General features: G+C 37.2%; 1 protein-coding gene and 1 long non-coding RNA gene across 3 annotated transcripts; one reads left to right on the top strand and one right to left on the bottom strand.

Annotated features, from left to right (window-relative positions):
• The first annotated feature begins 9,349 nt into the window (after window positions 1-9,349).
• On the top strand, window positions 9,350-13,635 carry LOC132621302 (chloride channel protein CLC-b-like). Its single transcript, XM_060335522.1, has 6 exons — window positions 9,350-9,844; window positions 9,946-10,146; window positions 10,298-10,475; window positions 11,188-11,720; window positions 11,960-13,109; window positions 13,298-13,635. Exons 1-6 carry the CDS (start codon window positions 9,654-9,656, stop codon window positions 13,400-13,402), a joined length of 2,358 nt encoding a protein of 785 aa, XP_060191505.1. The 5' UTR covers window positions 9,350-9,653; the 3' UTR covers window positions 13,403-13,635.
• LOC132621303 (uncharacterized) lies at window positions 11,800-16,995 on the bottom strand. 2 transcript variants are annotated; one of them, XR_009575486.1, is made up of 3 exons: window positions 16,697-16,995; window positions 15,060-15,158; window positions 11,800-14,801 (listed from the first exon to the last, which is right to left on the bottom strand). It is a non-coding gene; the product is annotated as an uncharacterized LOC132621303 (long non-coding RNA). The 2 variants fall into 2 exon arrangements; XR_009575487.1 differs by having other exon boundaries at window positions 11,800-13,876; window positions 16,697-16,983.
• Window positions 16,996-19,817: the final 2,822 nt, after the last annotated feature.

The raw sequence follows: 19,817 nt of genomic DNA, 5'->3' as shown, positions 1-19,817 counted from the left end.
CTTGGTGCTGCTAAACCACCTAGTACTTATGTGGGAAATCAAGTGGTATAAAAACTTATAGGCTTTAAGCGCAAGAGACTTGAAAAAGGGTCAAGGAGACTGAAGATAAATCCTCCAAAGAAAGAGACCTACTAATTCCTACAAGGAAAAATGACAATACAAGAAGAAAGACTAAAATTATAGTACTGCAACTGTCAATGTTTGTTCTTCTTGTATTAGGTTTCACTTCAACAATAATGTTGTGAAAATTACTCTAAAAATATCTTTTATGGTTTTGGACTTCGTTAGATTGTAATCCTTCAACTTATGACTATTATGTTCACCGTTGTGTAATGACATGTTATTCTAGTAACAGTGATGTTGATGTTATTACATGGCATACAAGATCATGCTACATAGAGTAAGACCGGATGAATAGATTGGCAAAGGAAGGGCATTTAGGTCCTTTCTCCAAAATTGAAATGCCAACTTGTGAAAATTTTCTTGCTAGAAAGATTACACGTAAACCATTCGAGAAGGCTAAGAGAGCAGATTCCCCATTGCAATTAATCCATTCTGATATCTGTGGTCCAATGAATATGAGGGCAAGTTCTGGTGCTATGTATTTCATCACTTTTATTGATGATTTCACGCGTTTCGGTTACGTCTATTTGATTTCTCACAAATCTGAAGCACTTGAATGCTTTAGAAGATATATGAATGAAGTTGAGAATCAATTAGATAAAAATATAAATATTTTAAGAACCGATAGAAGCCGTGAATATTTATCAAAGCTGTTTGAAGAATTATGTAATGAAAAAGGCATTACCAGACAATTTAACTACTCCTTACACACCTCAACAAAATGGTGTAGCAGAAAGAAGGAATAGAACATTATTGGACATGACAAAGTCAATGATGGCGCAGGAAAATTTACCTATCTTTTTCTGGGGAGATGTGTTATTGACTACGGCCTACACACTAAATAAAGTGTCATCTAAATCAGTTACTTCCACTCCCTATGAGCTATGGACTGGTCATAAACCGAAACTGAATGATCTACGACCTTGAGGTTATGCTGCATATGTAAAAGATCATTTTGGTAAATTTGGAAAACTGAGTCCAAAAGGGAAGAAATGCATCTTTATAAGATACTCAGAACACTCTAAAGGGTATATGTTCATTGGTGAATTAGAAGATGGAAGTATAACTAAAATTGAATCACGAGATGTCACATTTTTAAAGAACGATTTTCACAAAAAGGGCGAAATAAAGAAAGGATAACCTCTTTACGACATGTTGAATTCAAATGATCAGATAATGTCTTCAGACATGTTTGATGGTCAAATAGATCAAGGATCGGTTCCTGGTCCAAGTAGGAGTTTTTGAATCCTAAAGGGAGGAATCTGAATTACAACAACGTAAGAGTACCAGAAGAAGTGTACCTAAACGATCTTATGAGATTGAAGATTACGTTTTCCTGGTGTCTCCCACAGAATTGGATGGAACTAATTATGTGACTGAGGCTTTGACTAGTCCTGGAAAAGATGAATGGATGAAAGAAATGAAAGAAAATTTGGAGTCCATGAGAACCAACAAAGTATGGGATCTGGTTGACTTTCCTTCTGGGCGTAGAGCAATTGGGAACAAATGGGTTCTCAAAGTTAAACGTAAAGCCGACGGGTCAATAGAAAGATACAAGGCACGATTGGTTGCAAAAGGTTTTACCCAACAAGCCGGAATAGATTACAAGGAAACCTTTTTACCAGTTGTGAAGTTTACCTCAATTAGATTACTTTTGGCTATTGTTGCACGTTTGGATCTAGAATTACACCAAATGGACGTGAAGACAGCTTCCTCAATGGAGAATTAAACGAGGAAATCCACATGGAACAACCTGTAGGTTTCATCATTATAGGCCAAGAAAAGAAAGTTTGCAAATTAAAAAGATCTATTTACGGCTTGAAGCAGTCTTCAAGGCAATGGTATTTAAGATTTCACAAAGAGGTGATTTTATATGATTTCACCCTAATCGATGAAGACCATTGTATCTATGTGAAGAAGTCAAGTGAAATGTTTGTAATTCTTTCCTTTTACGTGGATCATATTTTATTAGCCAGAAATAATTTGGAGTATATGAAAACTATCAAGTCATGGCTTTCAAAGTCATTCGACATGAAAGACATGGGTGAATCAGACTAAATATTGGGTGTTAAGATCCAAAGAGATCGTTCCAAGAAATTTTTGAGTCTGTCTCAAGAAACATACCTAAAGAAAAAATTTGGAACGCTTTCGAATGAATAGTTGCAAACCCATAGATACTCCTATAGCAAGAGGTGAAACTTTAAGCCTTTAAATGTGTCCAGAGACTGAAAAAGGAAAAGAATACATGTCCCGAGTTCCATACTCTAATGTTATCAGGAGCTTGATGTACGCTATGATGTGTACTCGTCCGGACATTTGTTATGCCATAGGTCTGGCTAGTGGGTATCAGTCCAATCCTGTAAGAGATCATTGGAAAGCTGGGAGGAGGATCTTTCAATACTTGAAAGGAACTGTTGATTATTCACTATGTTATAGTGGAAATGATTTACACTTGAGAGGATATACAAATGCTGATTTGGGTTGTGACCGGAACGATAGAAAATTGACATCCGGCTATGCTTTCTTACTTAATGGTGGTGCTATTTCATGGAAAAGTAAGAAACAAACTTGCACGGCTCTTTTAACTATGGAAGCTGAGTTCGTGGCTTATGCATCTGTAGTGAAATTGTTTGGTTAAGGATTCTTGGAGCATTTTCATATTGCGAAGAATTCTAAGAATTCAATAATTTTATATTGTGATAGTCAAGAGACTGTTGCATATACAAAGGATCCTAAGTATCAAAGCAAAATCAAACAAATTGATTTCAAGTACATATAACTTCGTGAGACATCATGATAAGTGGAGAAATAACATTACAATACATACCTACGCAAATACAATAGTTGATCCTCTTACAAAATCAATATCTAGAGACATGTTTAAGGAACATGATATGGCTATAGGTTTGCGAAGGATATGTTACTATTTATGTATTGCAAAATATTCTCATTGATGAAATTATAATTGAGAATTATGTTGATATTCTATGTGCATGTGATGATATTCTATTGAAGGATATAAGTGTGTCGAACAAGTCACGAGATTGACTCTCTCACACGAGTAATTGCCTCTTACGTTGAGGAACGTGAAGAGATGAATTCCACCACCGTGTTATGACTTGTTTGTAAGCCAGATATGAGTTTCTCTAAGAAGATGAATTTGAGGATCATTCTCTAAGAAGATGAATTTGAGGATCATTCTCTAAGAAGATGAATTTGAGGATCATTGCACAGAAAAACTCGGGTTAAACATCTGGAGGTGTCTAGAACAAGATCTGTGCGGTGTTGAATGAGTAAAAGAATGAGACAACCACGCCAGTATAAAATGAGAACACCGTAGCACGTGTTTTGTACCACGTGTGCTTAGCGACCATTGGGTTAATGGAAGAATAGATCTCCGCTTCTTCATTGTGTGAGACCTAGAAAGTCGAAATTGACTTTCCACTGGGATACCCTTTGACCTTTTACTGTATCTTGAAGTACCAATCAATGTTGCTACTTCAGCATGTCACTAATAACTATGAGTGATTCGGCAATGCAGTGCATGCCTAGGAAAGCAGTTGATCTGGGATGGACAGTTTTGAGTAGAAAGGGAAGACAACTAAAATAAATAATATAACTCATATTCACAGGTCGACCATTATACTTACCATAGGGGTAACAAGTGTAATTGTGGATAAAGTTATACATGAACTCGAGTTCGCCTCTTTAGAGGATGAGGGATCAGATGACTAGCTACTAGAGTAGCGAATGATGTCTGGGGTATTGCGAGTAATAAAATCCTCATGTTAGTAGTGAATTCTTTCTGTATGTGATTAGATTTCTACGTAGAGCTCTTGTAAAACCTTTAAAGGTATAACTTTTGATGCTCGCAGGTCGCACGAACTATTTGTCTATATGAATCACGTGTGTTGTTGACATGGTACTAGTTTGGGGTCTTTCCCACCATGTGCGAAGTGGGAGATGTTAGAAATTGAGTTGTGGGTCGCACTATGTGGGCTAACCCGACCCATATAGAAGAGATAAGTAAGGGAAGTTACAACTCACCCAATCATTTATAAGTTAACGTGAAAGGGACGTGGAGAAATAAGTTTTTTCAGAACTGTCACTTCTCTTCTTCTTGAATAATAATAATAAATAAATAAAAACTACTGCTTCTCTAGCTGCTACTACTTCTCTTCTTCAAAAGGATAAATTCTTTTCTCTCATAAACACACGAAGAGAAAAGACATCTAGTTTGTGGATTTGATTTCGTTTCCTAGTAATTCAAAGTTCGACTTGGGGTAATTTTTTGGATAGTGAGTTCAACAATATCTTCCGCTGCGCCCAAAGATACGTAATGTTGTTCTTGCCCCGTGTTTTATTCCAACAATTTGATTTTTAGAAAAATGTTAAAAGACTGTATGTGGCAGGCTAAGAGAGTTCCTCGGCAATTAAGCCACCATTATTATTTGGACGGACATAATAACGAATTTGGATAGACATCTTTAATCAACTTCTTTTATACAAATATACAACTATATCTTCTCCAATTCTTGTGTTATAATTGCAACAACAAACTGAACTGAGATTAGGATATGGGGAGCCCACAGCCTTTAGATAACATTTTCTTCCTTATTTTCTAACAAAGAAAAATAAAATACTACAAAACTTTGTGGTAGTCAATAAAGCCTTGTAAGCGTATACTATCATTCAAAAAATACTAGTTATGGAAACTGACATATCCACGTCTCCAGATCCTAGTCATAAGGAAATAAATCATAAATCAAATCAATAATTGGCGACTAGGGATTGTACGATATTCCTATAATTGCAACAGCTCGCAGTTCACAAGTCGCAACAGGGCCCCCTTCTCTTTCTCTAGAGGTCCCTCCAGGTGGGAAAGAGGGTTTTGGCCAAGCTAATGCTTGGACGTTGTTGATTAAAAAAAATTGTTTTTATCTTATACTCCTTCCGTTTCAATTTATGTGAATCCATTTAATTAGGTACAAAATTTTAAAAAGTAGAAAAGATTTTTAAACTTATGGTATAAAATGAGTCACATATATTTTGTGTGGCTATAAATCATTGCATAAAGGTAAATTGTAAATATAGAAAAAGGTCATTCTTTTTTACACGGATTAATAAGAAATGAGTTCACATAAATTGAAATAGAGGGAGTATGATTTTTTATTTTATTTTTACAAAATCATTTTTTTTTTTTAAATTGTGCTGTTTCCAGAGTAAGTTTTTGTACTCTGAACACGAACGAGACTGGAGACAAGTTTTTACTTTACACTGAACTTTCCCTATAAAGACGAGAAAGAATATGATTGACCATGATGATAAGATTAATGTACGAATTAAGTAATTAAGAATTTGTTTTCGTTAATTTCATATTATTGTTCTAAATTGATTAAGACGTAAAAGATTATGGAGTAAAGGAAACGAAACTCAAATACTGGAAGAAAATAGATTACATATCATCTTATGAGTAATATTGCGACAATTTTATTCTTTGCTTAATCACATAGTTAAATAATATAATATAAAAATGACAAGACAATACTAAGTAAGTGTAATTATGTCACTAGAGAGGCGGAACCAGAATTTGAAGCCTATGGGTTCGAGATTCCAAATTTGATTGATTGGCCCTCACAAACAAAAAGTTCTGATCTAGTAGGGATAATATCATATAATTTTTTTTAAGTTCTTGAGTTCTACAATCAATAAGTTATACACATAGAATAGATTTCTTAAAATAAATAAAAAATTTGAAATAAAGCTATTTAGTTCAGCTGAACACGTAACTCATAATCTAACTCCGCCCTGCATACATGTTGAAATTATTGAGTTCGAGTCAACAACAAGATCATTTGAAAATTATGATTTTTCAGCTAGTGAAATGTTCTTCAGCTAGTGAAATGTTCAAGTTATCACTTTTAGGTGGATATTAAATTAACTTTTATGAACATGAACCGACCAAGCAGGAAAAAGAAAGACATAGCCAGCGGGACAAGTCATGAGAAAAAGGTGACTTGTTTGATACTTTGATGTGCATTGCTTAAAAACAGATCCAGACGGCCACTTCTCGTGGCATCTGATCTGATAATCTATCTGCCAATGTCGAGTCTCTACATGCATTCCGTGAGCTCTTGATGTTTCATGCTGCTTTAATTAGATTTTGACAATTTTATTACGATGATCATGTAATAATATCAATCATAACAGCTATTTAATTAAGCATTTTCTACTACTTCTTCTCAAGATGGATAAAAACAGTTGTAATATGTTTAGATAATTTCATAGATTATTTACTAGAGTAAGCGTCGACATCAAATCTCTTCCTGTTTTTTTTTTTTTTTTAATCTGTTTTAGATTTCCTGAAGTGACATTTATTTCCAACCAAATTTATTTAGCCATGATGACATAAAGATCGAAAGAAGTTTTAGATAAGAATATCAGAATAATCTATTTAGCAATAGTATGGATTTATGTATTTTTGTGCCTATATTATGGATTAGTTATAGCCAAAATTTATCCAATGGATGAATAAAACAAAAATAATTAGGAAGATGTTTCTCGAGCTCCAATCAACAGTTCAATTGAATGACACCCCATGTCCTTCCATACCATTCCCATGTCAATTTGCATTTTGCCTTTTTTTTTTTCTTTTGGATGCAATTTGCCATACCAATTTGCTTGGAGCATAAAATAATGCGAATTAGACTCATCGGCTATCTGAAAGGCCATATTTTCTTTGTACCATGCCATAGCAACACCGTGGAGAGAATATAATATGTGGATAAGTTGACTCCTCAAATACTTGAAAGGCCATTTTTATTTTTAGTATCCATCATTGGATTGGATGGATCTTCACATATCAAAAATGTGCCTAAGGGATGGACCCAATATCATGCCTTTCTGTCAAATTTGGCAGCTCCGGCGTATCAAAGTTGAGGCCACATGGATAAACACAATACAGCCACTTATTTTTTATGATTATTTTAATTTCAATTATTGTTATGCAAGTGCATGAGAATGCCAAAAAGGTTCTAAATTCTCAACTGCTCCTTAATCATTGAACTTGAATAACGTACGACAAAAGTGATTTTATTACTGCTATAGTTACGACATTAATACATCGAGTAAGCCAATTCAACTGGGACCTTGTAAATTTCTGAACCTACCAAGTCTTTAATTGAGGTTTAGGTTATTTATACACACACGCCTTGAGACCTGAGATACCAATTTGACCAAGCCACTGTCCATGTAGCATGCAGACCAGATCCAGAATTACAACGTTCTTGCAGTAGCAAATGCGACATAAATTTCCAGAGAATATGGCCTAGTGACTAATAAACTGGCTTGAGAATCATGAAATTTCAGATTCATGTCCCACCAGAGCTAGTGTCCGTACCCATCTGTTCAAGCTTTGATGGAGTAGGTATTGGATGTGCGAACAAAATACCACATTAGTAGCTAGAAAGAAAAAAGGAGCTACTTATAAGGAGTTGAATACTCTTAATGATGTGAGGCCTTTTGGAGAAAATCGTGCGGGCTTGACCCAAAGAGGATAATATCACATCATGTTAAGAGTATCTTTGGGCCGTTTAGCTCAACAACTGGTATCAGAGTCAATGGTTTGGCGGGACGAGTATGAAGATGACGGAGTGTGGCGTGGGGCCTGGCTTAGTGCCTTTGCCCGTCTATGAGCCGGTTTACGACCTTTACCCATAACTTTGAAGACGCATTCACAGCCTTTGGATTTGGTGACCGTAAATACTCTGACAGTGTGAGTGGGCCGTTTAGCCCAACAACTGGTATTAGAGCCAATGATTTGGCGGGATGAGTATAAAGATGGCGGAGTGTGGCGTGGGGCCCGACTTAGTGCCCGTCTATGGGCCGGTTTAGGATCTTTACTCATAGCTTTGAAGACGCATTCACAGCCTTAATACTCTGACAGTGTGGGTGACACACAGACATGTTGAATCTCTGACCCGTGGTATGATAATGAGCCACGTGGAACTACGTTCGAGAGGGAGATTGTTGGGTGCGCGAACAAAGTACCACATTGATAGTTGAAAAGAAAAGAGAGCTATTTATAAGGAGTTGGATATTCTTAATGATATGAGGCCTTTTGGAGAAAACCGTGCGGGCTTGACCCAAAGCGGACAATATCACATCATGTTGAGAGTATCTTTGGGCCGTTTTAGCCCAACAACTGGTTATCAGAGCCAATGGTTTGGCGGGACGAGTATGAAGATGGCGGAGTGTGGCGTGGGGCCCGACTTAGTGCCTTTGCCCGTCTATGGGCCGGCTTACAACCTTTACCCGTAGCTTTGAAGGCGCATACGCAGCCTTTGGGATTCGGTGACTGTAAATACTCTGACGATGTGGGTGGCACATTGACACGTTGAATCTCTGACCCGTAATGAGTCATGTGGAACTTAGTTTGAGGGGGAAATTGTTGGATGTGCGAACAAAGTACCACATTGATAGTTGGAAAGAAAAAGGAGCTACTTATAAGGAGTTGGATACTCTTAATGATGTGAGGCCTTTTGGGGAAAACCGTGCGCGGACAATATCACATCATGTTAAGAGTATTTTTGGATCCTTTTAGCCCAACAGTAGGTACCTTATCAAATTAGTCAAACAAGCTGACTCATACCCCACAATTATTTAAAAAAAAAAAAAAAAGATACTGCATAAATGTTAGAAAAGAACAGGGACTCTTCTTTCGACTGCTCTATTGTAAGGCTCAAGATTAAACCAGAATATGTACAAGAGGGTAGTAAATATATAAGAGAACCTGAGTTGGTATTGGTCCAGATGACCTTTCAAGCAAAGATGACAAATCAAAACAAATAATAATCAATATATTAAGGATCTTTCACCCAACATTACTCTAATGAGTAATGACTACTGATTGTAATACGTACACCCAACACTACTCTAATGAGTAATGACCACTAATTATAATACGTACTCCGTTATTCACGTCAAATAATTTTACTTTCGGATAGATGCTGATGCCTGCTGATAACTCAAAAGTAAGTGTATAGAATAGATCGTTTTTAATGTGATTGAATATCTTTACAACTGATCTCATTACACACCTAACTCAGGTCCAGGGCCCCAATGAAGGATGAGTGTAATCAAGCATTAGGAAGACTCTCACGTTTTCTGTTTTTTTGTCCCGCTAGCAAATGGACCGTGTATAGTAACTAAAAAAAGCTTTCACCCAACAATTATTTGCTCCTAAAACTATATTAATACCAAGATACCTATCATGTTCCAACCAAGTGGAGTAACCATTATCTGGTATTTAAAAACACCAAGTTGAGCTTATAATCTATCAACTCATGTTCAATATTCCCACAAGAAGAAGACAAGCTTACATGTGAAAACAACCAAAATGATTCTTGCTCCCATCTGCCCTTGAATCCCAAGAAACAGGATAAAACAACTCGGTATCTTCTTCTTCTGCACCAACCAGGGGAACTAGAGAGTGTTTCTGCAATTTGCTCCATCTTTGTATATTATCCATTATGGGGGAGCCAACCAGATTAGTAGAGGAAGCAACATCAAATGACATAGATGGACAAAACAATGAAGAAGAAAGAGATCCAGAGAGCAATTCACTGCGTCAGCCTCTCCTCAAAAGAAACAGAACACTGTCATCCAGTCCATTTGCCTTGGTTGGAGCTAAGGTCTCCCATATCGAAAGTTTGGACTATGAGTAAGAACAATTAATAATCTCATCTTAGATCAATTATAGTTTTTCTTTACTTGTGCATTACCTGGGAAATTGGATGTCCTAATTGAGTGTGTCTGTTTTAGGATCAACGAGAATGATCTCTTCAAGCATGACTGGAGAAGGAGATCCAGAGTTCAAGTATTACAGTATGTGTTCTTGAAATGGACACTGGCATTTTTGGTCGGGTTTCTTACAGGAGTTACAGCTACCCTCATCAATCTTGCAATTGAAAACATTGCTGGCTACAAACTTCGTGCTGTTGTGAACTATATTGATGATAGAAGGTTGGTGATGTTTTCCCTAATGATTGGAAAAGTGTTATAATGCTTCAATTCCATTCCACTAGCTATTGTTAGTGACAGGACCAAAGATCACTCAAATAGTTGAATAGTTTTATTTGTTAATTCATTATTGAGATTGTAACAATGGTTACAGGTACCTTACGGGATTTGCATATTTTGCGGGTGCTAACTTTGTGCTCACTCTGATAGCTGCCCTTCTATGCGTGTGCTTCGCACCTACCGCTGCAGGGCCTGGAATTCCTGAAATCAAAGCTTATCTCAATGGTGTAGATACTCCAAACATGTACGGAGCAACCACACTTATTGTCAAGGTGCGTCACACCCCCAATTTTATCAGTGCTGGCAATTCAGGTTACTGGCAGATTATAAGGCCATCAACATGATATTGAGATCCTGTTGAACTAGATGCATAATTTGATAGAATAGCAGCAAATAACATCTTTTTGGCTTGCATATTTATGGAACTCAGTCTCATTTGGAAAAGCTTGATCTCTATCTTTCAGTAATCAGATAGGAAGCGGTTTAAGAATAAAAAGAGAATTTTCAGAATCGAATGCACTCGTCCAACATGGAATATCTGTCAGTGGTATCTAACCTACTTTCAAACTTCCAGTAGTTCAATCCTTTGATAGTGTCACTGTAACTTGATTTGGTCATGCGGCATTAAAATACAATAGCTTCCATGAGACTCGGCTTATATGTCTCAATTGAATATGCTATTCGTTGACTGACATGAATTTGCATTATCATGAAAATTAAGGGCACATATGTAGAGACATGCAAACTAAGGGCGCATTGTTCATAATTTTAAGGCAGCTGTGTCCAGAAGAACAAATAGCTCGCATGTTTTGGTATGAAGTCAACAAAAAAACGAATTATTATCACAGATTTTCATACTTCAAGATTCTGGACATGTTTTCTTTTCCTTTTATTGACTCGTGGAAGTGTTTTTTAGAAGTAAATTATGATACCTACTAACTCCTTTTTTAAATCTAAACAATTTTTTAATCTCCTCACTCACAGATCATTGGAAGCATTGCAGCAGTTTCTGCAAGCTTAGACCTTGGAAAAGAAGGGCCATTGGTTCACATTGGTGCTTGCTATGCTTCCTTACTAGGTCAAGGTGGTCCAGATAATTACCGGCTCAAATGGCGTTGGCTCCGTTACTTCAACAATGATCGGGACAGGCGAGATCTCATCACGTCTGGATCATCAGCAGGTGTGTGTGCTGCTTTCCGTTCTCCAGTTGGTGGTGTCCTATTTGCTTTAGAGGAAGTGGCAACATGGTGGAGAAGTGCACTCCTCTGGAGAACTTTCTTCAGCACGGCAGTTGTGGTGGTGATACTGAGGGCCTTCATAGAATACTGCAAATCGGGCAACTGTGGGCTTTTTGGAAGAGGAGGGCTTATCATGTTTGATGTAGGCGGTGTCAGTGTTACGTACCATGCTGTGGACATCATCCCTATTGCAGTGATTGGAATCATAGGCGGACTTTTGGGAAGCCTCTACAATTGTGTCCTCCACAAAGTCCTCAGGCTTTACAATCTCATCAACGAGTAAGCACCAACTCCTCCACATTCCCAACGGGGTCATCAAACATTCACTCAGTTCTCTGGATTTAAAAGGCAATGCATATCCACAAAAAATGAACTTACTGGGATCAGAATCATCTTGAGACTTTGTTCCATCTTGAGACTATTCAAACATGGTCTTCCTATCACATTTAACTGCCAAAAAAGAACTGTATAGATGCCAAATCCTAACTTTTAAACATTGATAATTTTTTATCTTGCAGGAAGGGAAAACTACATAAGCTGCTTCTCGCGCTGAGCGTTTCCCTTTTCACCTCCATTAGTATGTATGGACTTCCTTTTTTGGCCAAATGCAAGCCTTGTGATCCATCACTTCAAGGGTCCTGTCCTGGCACTGGAGGGACAGGAAACTTTAAGCAATTCAACTGCCCCAACGGCTATTACAATGATCTCGCTACTCTTCTCCTTACAACCAATGATGATGCAGTCCGAAATATTTTCTCCGTAAACACTCCCGGCGAATTCCATGTTTCATCTCTTATTATCTACTTTGCACTGTATTGCATCTTGGGACTCATCACTTTTGGGATTGCTGTGCCATCTGGTCTCTTCCTTCCAATCATCCTCATGGGTTCAGCTTATGGTCGCTTGCTTGCCATTGCCATGGGACCTTACACAAAAATTGATCCAGGGTTGTATGCCGTTCTCGGAGCAGCTTCCCTTATGGCTGGTTCAATGAGAATGACTGTTTCTCTTTGTGTCATATTTCTTGAGCTGACAAACAATCTTCTCCTTCTGCCAATAACAATGCTTGTTCTTCTAATTTCTAAAAGTGTAGGAGACTGCTTCAACCTAAGTATTTATGAAATAATATTGGAACTGAAAGGTCTGCCTTTCCTGGATGCCAACCCTGAGCCATGGATGAGAAATATCACTGTTGGTGAACTTGCTGATGTAAAGCCACCAGTAGTTACACTTCGTGGAATTGAGAAGGTGGGACGTATCGTGGAGGTCCTGAAGAACACCACGCATAATGGATTCCCAGTCGTAGATGAAGGGGTGGTACCACCAGTGGGGCTTCCAGTTGGGGCAACTGAATTGCACGGTCTTGTCCTAAGAACTCACCTTCTTCTGGTTCTCAAGAAAAAGTTGTTCCTTCATGAAAAACGGAGGACAGAGGAGTGGGAAGTGAGAGAGAAATTCACCTGGATTGATTTAGCTGAGAGGTGGGGTAAGATTGAAGATGTGGCAGTTACAAAGGATGAAATGGAGATGTATGTTGACTTGCATCCCCTGACTAACACAACCCCTTATACTGTGGTAGAAAGCATGTCAGTGGCTAAGGCAATGGTTCTCTTCAGGCAGGTGGGGCTCCGCCACATGCTCATCCTACCCAAATACCAAGCAGCAGGGGTGAGCTTATAAGCATATTTCAATTATTAATCTTATGCAAATATCTTCCTCCTATCATAGGCTAACGATACACAGAAAAAGTCATATGGTAACATCAGAGCTTGTTAAGGAAGAGTCTAGGTGGAAAAGCTATTTTACAGTAGAAGTGATAAAAGCATTACTAACATCATACCATGCTCCTTTTGCAGGTATCTCCGGTGGTGGGAATATTGACCAGGCAAGACTTGAGAGCCCACAACATTTTGAGTGTCTTCCCTCATCTGGTGAAATCAAAAAGCGGCAAAAAGCACTGAATCTCTCCAGAGAAAACAGATGCTAGTCAATTTCTGTGAAATGTTCATTTCCAGATTCCTTTTGATCTTTCCTTCTCTAGTTTTCTCTCTTTTTTTGCATTTTCCATTCTTTCTCAAATATTATAGGAAGAGACACCTGAAGAGAGTGATAGCAATTTTATTATGAATTATTTATTACACATAAGAAATCATTTATATATACATCATTTCAGTACAAATTCAGAGAAACATAATTCGTATCATAGTGCGAGAACGGCAATGATGTGATATAATCTGTGCCATTTATAAGAACTTTCTAGAATATAGATTTGTCCTTAGTATTGTTTTGTTTGCAAGTTACCTGAGCCGATTATGAACTTCAACCATAAACAATTTTTTGAAGATGAAAGACTAAAAAGCTCCCTCCTGCTTCTTGCCAGATTTCCTCTTCGTGGTGCTGTATCCTCTGGCTCTTCTAAGCACAGAATCTTAATACTGCATGTAGTCACATTACTTTCTTTGATTTGTCCATTCAGTTAGGAATTTATGCTCCGCAACAGAAAAGGATCATGGAAGCAGACTAAAAATGAAGCACCCAGCCAAAGCAACTATTTATCATGTACCAAAAAAGACAACACATGGCTCCCCACTAATAGACAAGTCTATACATGAGAACAGTTAGAAAGAAGCTTGACATTAGAATTTTTCTTTTTTAAAAAAGAGGTTACTTTTAAAATTTCAGCAGATTATCTACACCCTTAAAATTGGAGGAACTTTTGCTTCCTTTTGACTTTCCTTAACAATATTCACGCGTTCCATTGAGTTATAAAGCTATTCCCAATTCCTTTTGTGTGTCCTCTATCCCATATTAGACGATTATCTTTGACCGGGCAAGACATCAAGGCAAAGGCACGAGCTGAAGTTTAACTGTTACAAATGGTTACAGCTAACTCTAATGAATTTGACCTTTTAGTGTATAAAGTGTTTCCATTTCTATTTTCTGGTACCTAAGGTTTCTTTTCCCGTAAAGTGCTTATGGACAACTACAGTAAGGAAACTAATCAATTTACTCAGCAGAAAAGAAGCAAGTTTTCCGTATTTGGGTTTTGATGATCACACCTTGCTAAATTTTTTTTTTGAAAATGAGATTTTGCTTAATATGTGAAAGCAATTTCTTTGTGAACTTTTAAAGACCTTGTAAAGGATCATCTTTTGTTCACGTACGGTACAGCTACCTATCGCATGCACAAAACAGCTTGCAAAGGAGATCCTTCTTCAACTCTCTCTCTCTCTCTCCCCCTCCCTCCCTCCTCCACAAGCAAAAGTGTGAGAAAAGAAGTAAATGTCAGCTGTAGAAATTCCAGTGATGAGCGCGGGACTGCACCTCTGTTATGGCCCTTAATCAGAACTTATGTAAATGCTGAAATTTTTGAACAAGTGTTTATTTAGAAAAAGTATAAGGAAAAAAAAAAAAGCAATGTAGAACAAGTGGCAGGGCTTTAAGCCCATTTCTCTTATTAGTTTCTCTCCTCTACACTGAAAAGCTCTATGAAGAAATGCACATTCCAAATTGTTTTATTAGTGCTCAGTTCCCTCATTTTGATGCAAAGGTGGTCTCCGAAAAAGAACCCAACATTAAATGAAATTAAATACAAGATGGCACACATGCAAGGACTACCTGATCAACAAAGGGAAAGACAAAAGCTTTGTGTTCCATGGAAGAAATTAAAGACAGGCTTTGTCCAAATGCCATTCCTTACTAGAGCAGATGAAAACCCTGCATGAACAATGGCCCGTCATAAGCTTTAGGATAATAAAATTTCAATTTTGTGGGAAAAAGGCATCTTTAGCACCTAAAGTAAACTTGACGGAACATGGCAGCACTTAAGGATTTTATAGAAACACAGAAGGCCAGATATTCAATTCCACATGACAATACCATCGTCATCTCCTATAATCCCCACAATAATCTGAATTAGTAGGAAGGCTAACATCAATGTTTCTCTTGACGTTATAAATACCTTTGAATTACAATTACAAAAGCAATGTAATGCAATAAAACCTTGTCGCATTCGTGCTTACTAACTCCGGTACAAAAAAGGAATCCTTTTTCTTGTTTGGATCTGTTCAATTCTTTAATGAAGCAGGCAAGCTTCAAGCGAACCAGTGTAGTAAAATTGACTTTGGGATTTACCAAAGTAAAGAACTTCTTCAGAATTTTCCCATTCACACAGGAAAACAGCTTGAGGAAATTACTGATATTGCTCAAGCACATTTGTGTATAAATTTCTCACATGGGAAATAACTACAACGGACGTACAAAATAGCAAGTTATAAAGAAAGAAACTGTTCAATATAGGATGACAGATATCTTGGGTGACCGGTGAGAGCTACTAACTGCAAAAGAGCCCCCAAAATGGTGATTTTTTCATCTTACGATTGTTTTAATAGGGAAGTGATAATTTCTTATGGCCTTTCAAGAATTGAATTATACCAATATTATCTTATCGACTAAAAAGCTAACACACCAACTTACAGCTGCTACTTCTACCATAAGGAGTTATTCTGCAAAAGTCCTAGACCCAAAATCATCTCATATCCTTATATAGATTATAGAGGTCCGCATATCCTATTATATAACTTAATTGACCCACTACAACCCTAATTTCCCTTTTCTCCAACCTAAAAACAGTGCAGGGCCTACATTTCAAAATTATTTCTCATTCCCAATCCTCCTGACTATGTAACTTTCCCACTCCCTAAAGTGCATATGTCTTGTTTTGAATTACAAAAATTAGCAAAATATGTACCTCCTTTAGAACCGCACATAACATTCGTGTGTGTGCAATGCAACACATAGATAACTAAGCACACGCTAAGATAAACATAGACCTTTAAAATTAGGGATATTAACTATATACTCCCTCCGTTTCAATTTATGTAAAACTTTTCGGAGTAGAGGATTAAACTTTATGACTCTGACCGTAAATTCTGACATAGATTTTTTAAGTTTTTAAAAATAAAATTCATATATTTAGAAACTACATAAAAAGTAGTATAAGTCATGATAAATTTATAATTCAAACAATTTAGAAAACATGGTAAAAGAACCACCTGTAGACTCCTAAACAGTAATAGGTTCACGTACATATAATTTGAAAGAGAGGGAGTAGTATATGTTATTGATGCGTCCTAATAAGCTCGAGCAGGAGCTTTGATATATGCACTACGAATGGAAACTAGTGCACCAAAAGATCATTTGAAAATGAAACTAACAGATTTGCAGCAATCAGGGAGGGAGGAATATACTCTTACGTTAGTCGTAGGCAAAATCTGTCACACTGTTGGCAGCTTCATCAACTACTAGCGGATGGTGAAGATTGTAGTTAGAGAATGAATGGAAGCAGATCACTTGGAAGGAGGCAGTGAAAGAAAGCGCAATAGTATCCATGGAGGGCACTGTCAAAACTATGACCAAATTTAGAAGGCAAAGCAAGTCATGTACTGCGTAATTTCTTGGGGCAGATGCATATTTGATTAGGATGGTGGGACCGTCAGTGTCTGACCAGAAATTGGTCGTAGCATGGCACGTAACGCAACTGGGACAGCAGGCGCTATTAACAATTTAACATTCCCGCTGAATATTACCTTTAGAGGTCGGTTGGTTGCAAACAAGTTATCCCGGATAACTTATTTTGGGATTAGTTATTCCATTCGGGTTAATAACACTACAATTTAAGGATAACTAACCCCGAAATTTATTATACTGTGATTTTATTCCAACTAAAAGTGGGATAAACTCATTTTAAATATAATTCCGGAATTATTTATCCTTATTCCTCGTATCAAACAAGCCCTTAGGTATGTTTGCTAAGGTGAGATATTTCATAATTAAATCTGGATCAATATATTGTGGTTGACGGTATAAATTTATCTCAGAATAACCAGGGGCGGCTCAATGATATTTGTAACCTAAAGCCAAACTTCATTGAGAAGCCTATATGTGTGTGTATAGTTAAAATAATCCGTGAGAGAGTTTGACTGCTATTTTGCTTCAACCCGAAATCCGTGAGAGAGTTTGACTGCTATTTTGCTTCAACCCGAAGGTTGTGCGTTCGAATCACCAAGAGAGCAAAAAGGGGAGCTCTTGAGGGAGGGATAAAAATAAAAGAAAAACATAGAGAATGAAAATCAATGTGCTTTTGAAATTATTCAATGCATTATCTTGTTTTTGATATATGTAAGATGCATAAGAAGAAAAAAAAAGCACAAGCAGAAATATAAATTTGGAAGACATGAACTGAAAAATGGAAATGTGATTTGCCAGTAAAGTATATATTTCCTTACACTTAAAGGCTAATTATCTCCACCTTTAAGTTGTCCGTTTCAGTCTACTTCTCTTATTTCAAAAGTTTGTATTGTTTTATTTTTTACAGACAAGATTCAATATTAATTAACAAAAAACAATTTAGTCATAAAATAATTAGTAACAATTTTTGGGGGCCCCAAGGTTTGGAGGGCCTCAAGCAAGTGCTTCACTTGCTTGCCCCTTGAGCCAGCCCTGAGAATAACTGTCAACCAAACACAGTATGTCTTTAATGCTAGCCTAAGTCCTGGATATCCTATCAAACTTGAGATTATTTTATCCTATCAAACTTGAGATTATTTTATCAACCTCCTGTCACCCCCCGAGCCATGGCCTGGGCGAAACACGGCAATCGGTGCCTTACTGCATGTGACCGAGCGAACCACATGGCTTGCTGAATCATCATGAGGCATAACATGAGCGGAATATAACGTGAATGCATGATGAGCCTTTATAAAATGCAATAAGTCATAATACTTAATCAAAATACTTGTTTAAACGTGAGTGTGGAAATAACATGAATGAGTCAAAATGGCTATACGAGTCCGAAAGTGTGACATGACATAACTGACTTGTCTAGTCTATGAAACATCTAACATAAGTCTGAACATGGAAAACATACTCCCTGGGACAAGGCCCCCAGCATACCTTAGATGCATAGCTAATCATACAATAAAGAGCTGACTAAACCCCGAATAAGATGGGGCTCACCAATAAGCTGATACGAATGCTGTCCTACTGAGCAGATGTGTCGTCCTGTAAATCAGTACCTGCATCGTGAAATGCAGGCCCCCGGGCAATAAAAGGGAATGTCAGCACATTGAATGTACTGGTATATAAAGCAATTGAATGAAATAACATGGGACATGAAATAACATGATAAGAACTGAAACTGAAAAACTGGACATGAAACATGAGCATGAGCATGGGTACATATATATATATATAACATAAGTAAAACATGATAAGTAGGGAGAGCATTTCATAAACCGACAACATGATATCACCACGTGGATAGGTGGAGTCTGGTACCTCGCCGGACCAGCAGAGCCCCCATACCTTGCCAGGGTATAAGGTGGTAACGTGCCTGATAGATCCATTCAGTGTGAAATTAAGGAATCGTCCTAACTGGGCGGAGCGATCCTTGTTCTACGGTGGCTACGTAGTTTCAGGCTATCTGAGTCTTCTCGGTAATTCGTGCAACTCCCAAAAACATGAACATGATATAATTGGCTAAGAAGCCCATGATTTTCGTGAATTAACTTGTACTTGTCTTGTAATCATGATTTCACGAAATAACTTGTAAACATGGTTTCATGAAATAACTTGTATTTAGCATGTATGTATCTTGAGTCATGGCATGAACATAGTTATATAATACAATTGCATGAAAACTTGTAGACATGTAGGATATTCATGAAATAAGCATTTTTATTTAAAAACATGCATGCAAGAACCCATGGAATACAAGATATGGGTTTTCATGGATTACGGACGGATTCTCAATAATCATAAAGAAATATTAAGAATTCAATGATGGAATTATAACAATTCATACATGATATAATCATGGACATGGACCTAGGGTTATCATGAGCATGGTATAGATACCCTAGTTTTAGTAGAGAATCATAATTTATGGATTATGAGGCGTGGGGAAGAACAATGATGTTCCCACACGTAGATAGTAACTCTACATACCTGGTAATGCTCCAAACTAGAATTAAAGACTTTAACTTTGAAGAAGATTTCCAAAATCTTGAATTCTTGAACCTTGAGATGGGTTTTCTTGAAAACCCTATTTTAGGAATGATGATTTCTTGTTTAGATTACAAGGATATGTATTATAATTGACTTGGAATAATTAAAGTACGCTTACCTTGGTGTTCTTGATGATGGAAGAGGGTAGGAGGTCGTTCTAGGGCTTGAAGGAATGAAAAATAATGATTTGAACTGATATGGATGAATATATACTGTTCTGGAAAATTGAATTTTACACTCAGTTAAATACTGGCCGTATTTTGAAATACGGTCCGTATTCCGTATGGACTGCACTGCTTCTCTTCAGTA

Source organism: Lycium barbarum, chromosome 12, assembly GCF_019175385.1.
Source record: "Lycium barbarum isolate Lr01 chromosome 12, ASM1917538v2, whole genome shotgun sequence".
Taxonomy (NCBI): domain Eukaryota; kingdom Viridiplantae; phylum Streptophyta; class Magnoliopsida; order Solanales; family Solanaceae; genus Lycium; species Lycium barbarum.
Note: the sequence above shows the minus strand (reverse complement) of the source record. Positions and strands in the feature narration are given on the sequence as shown.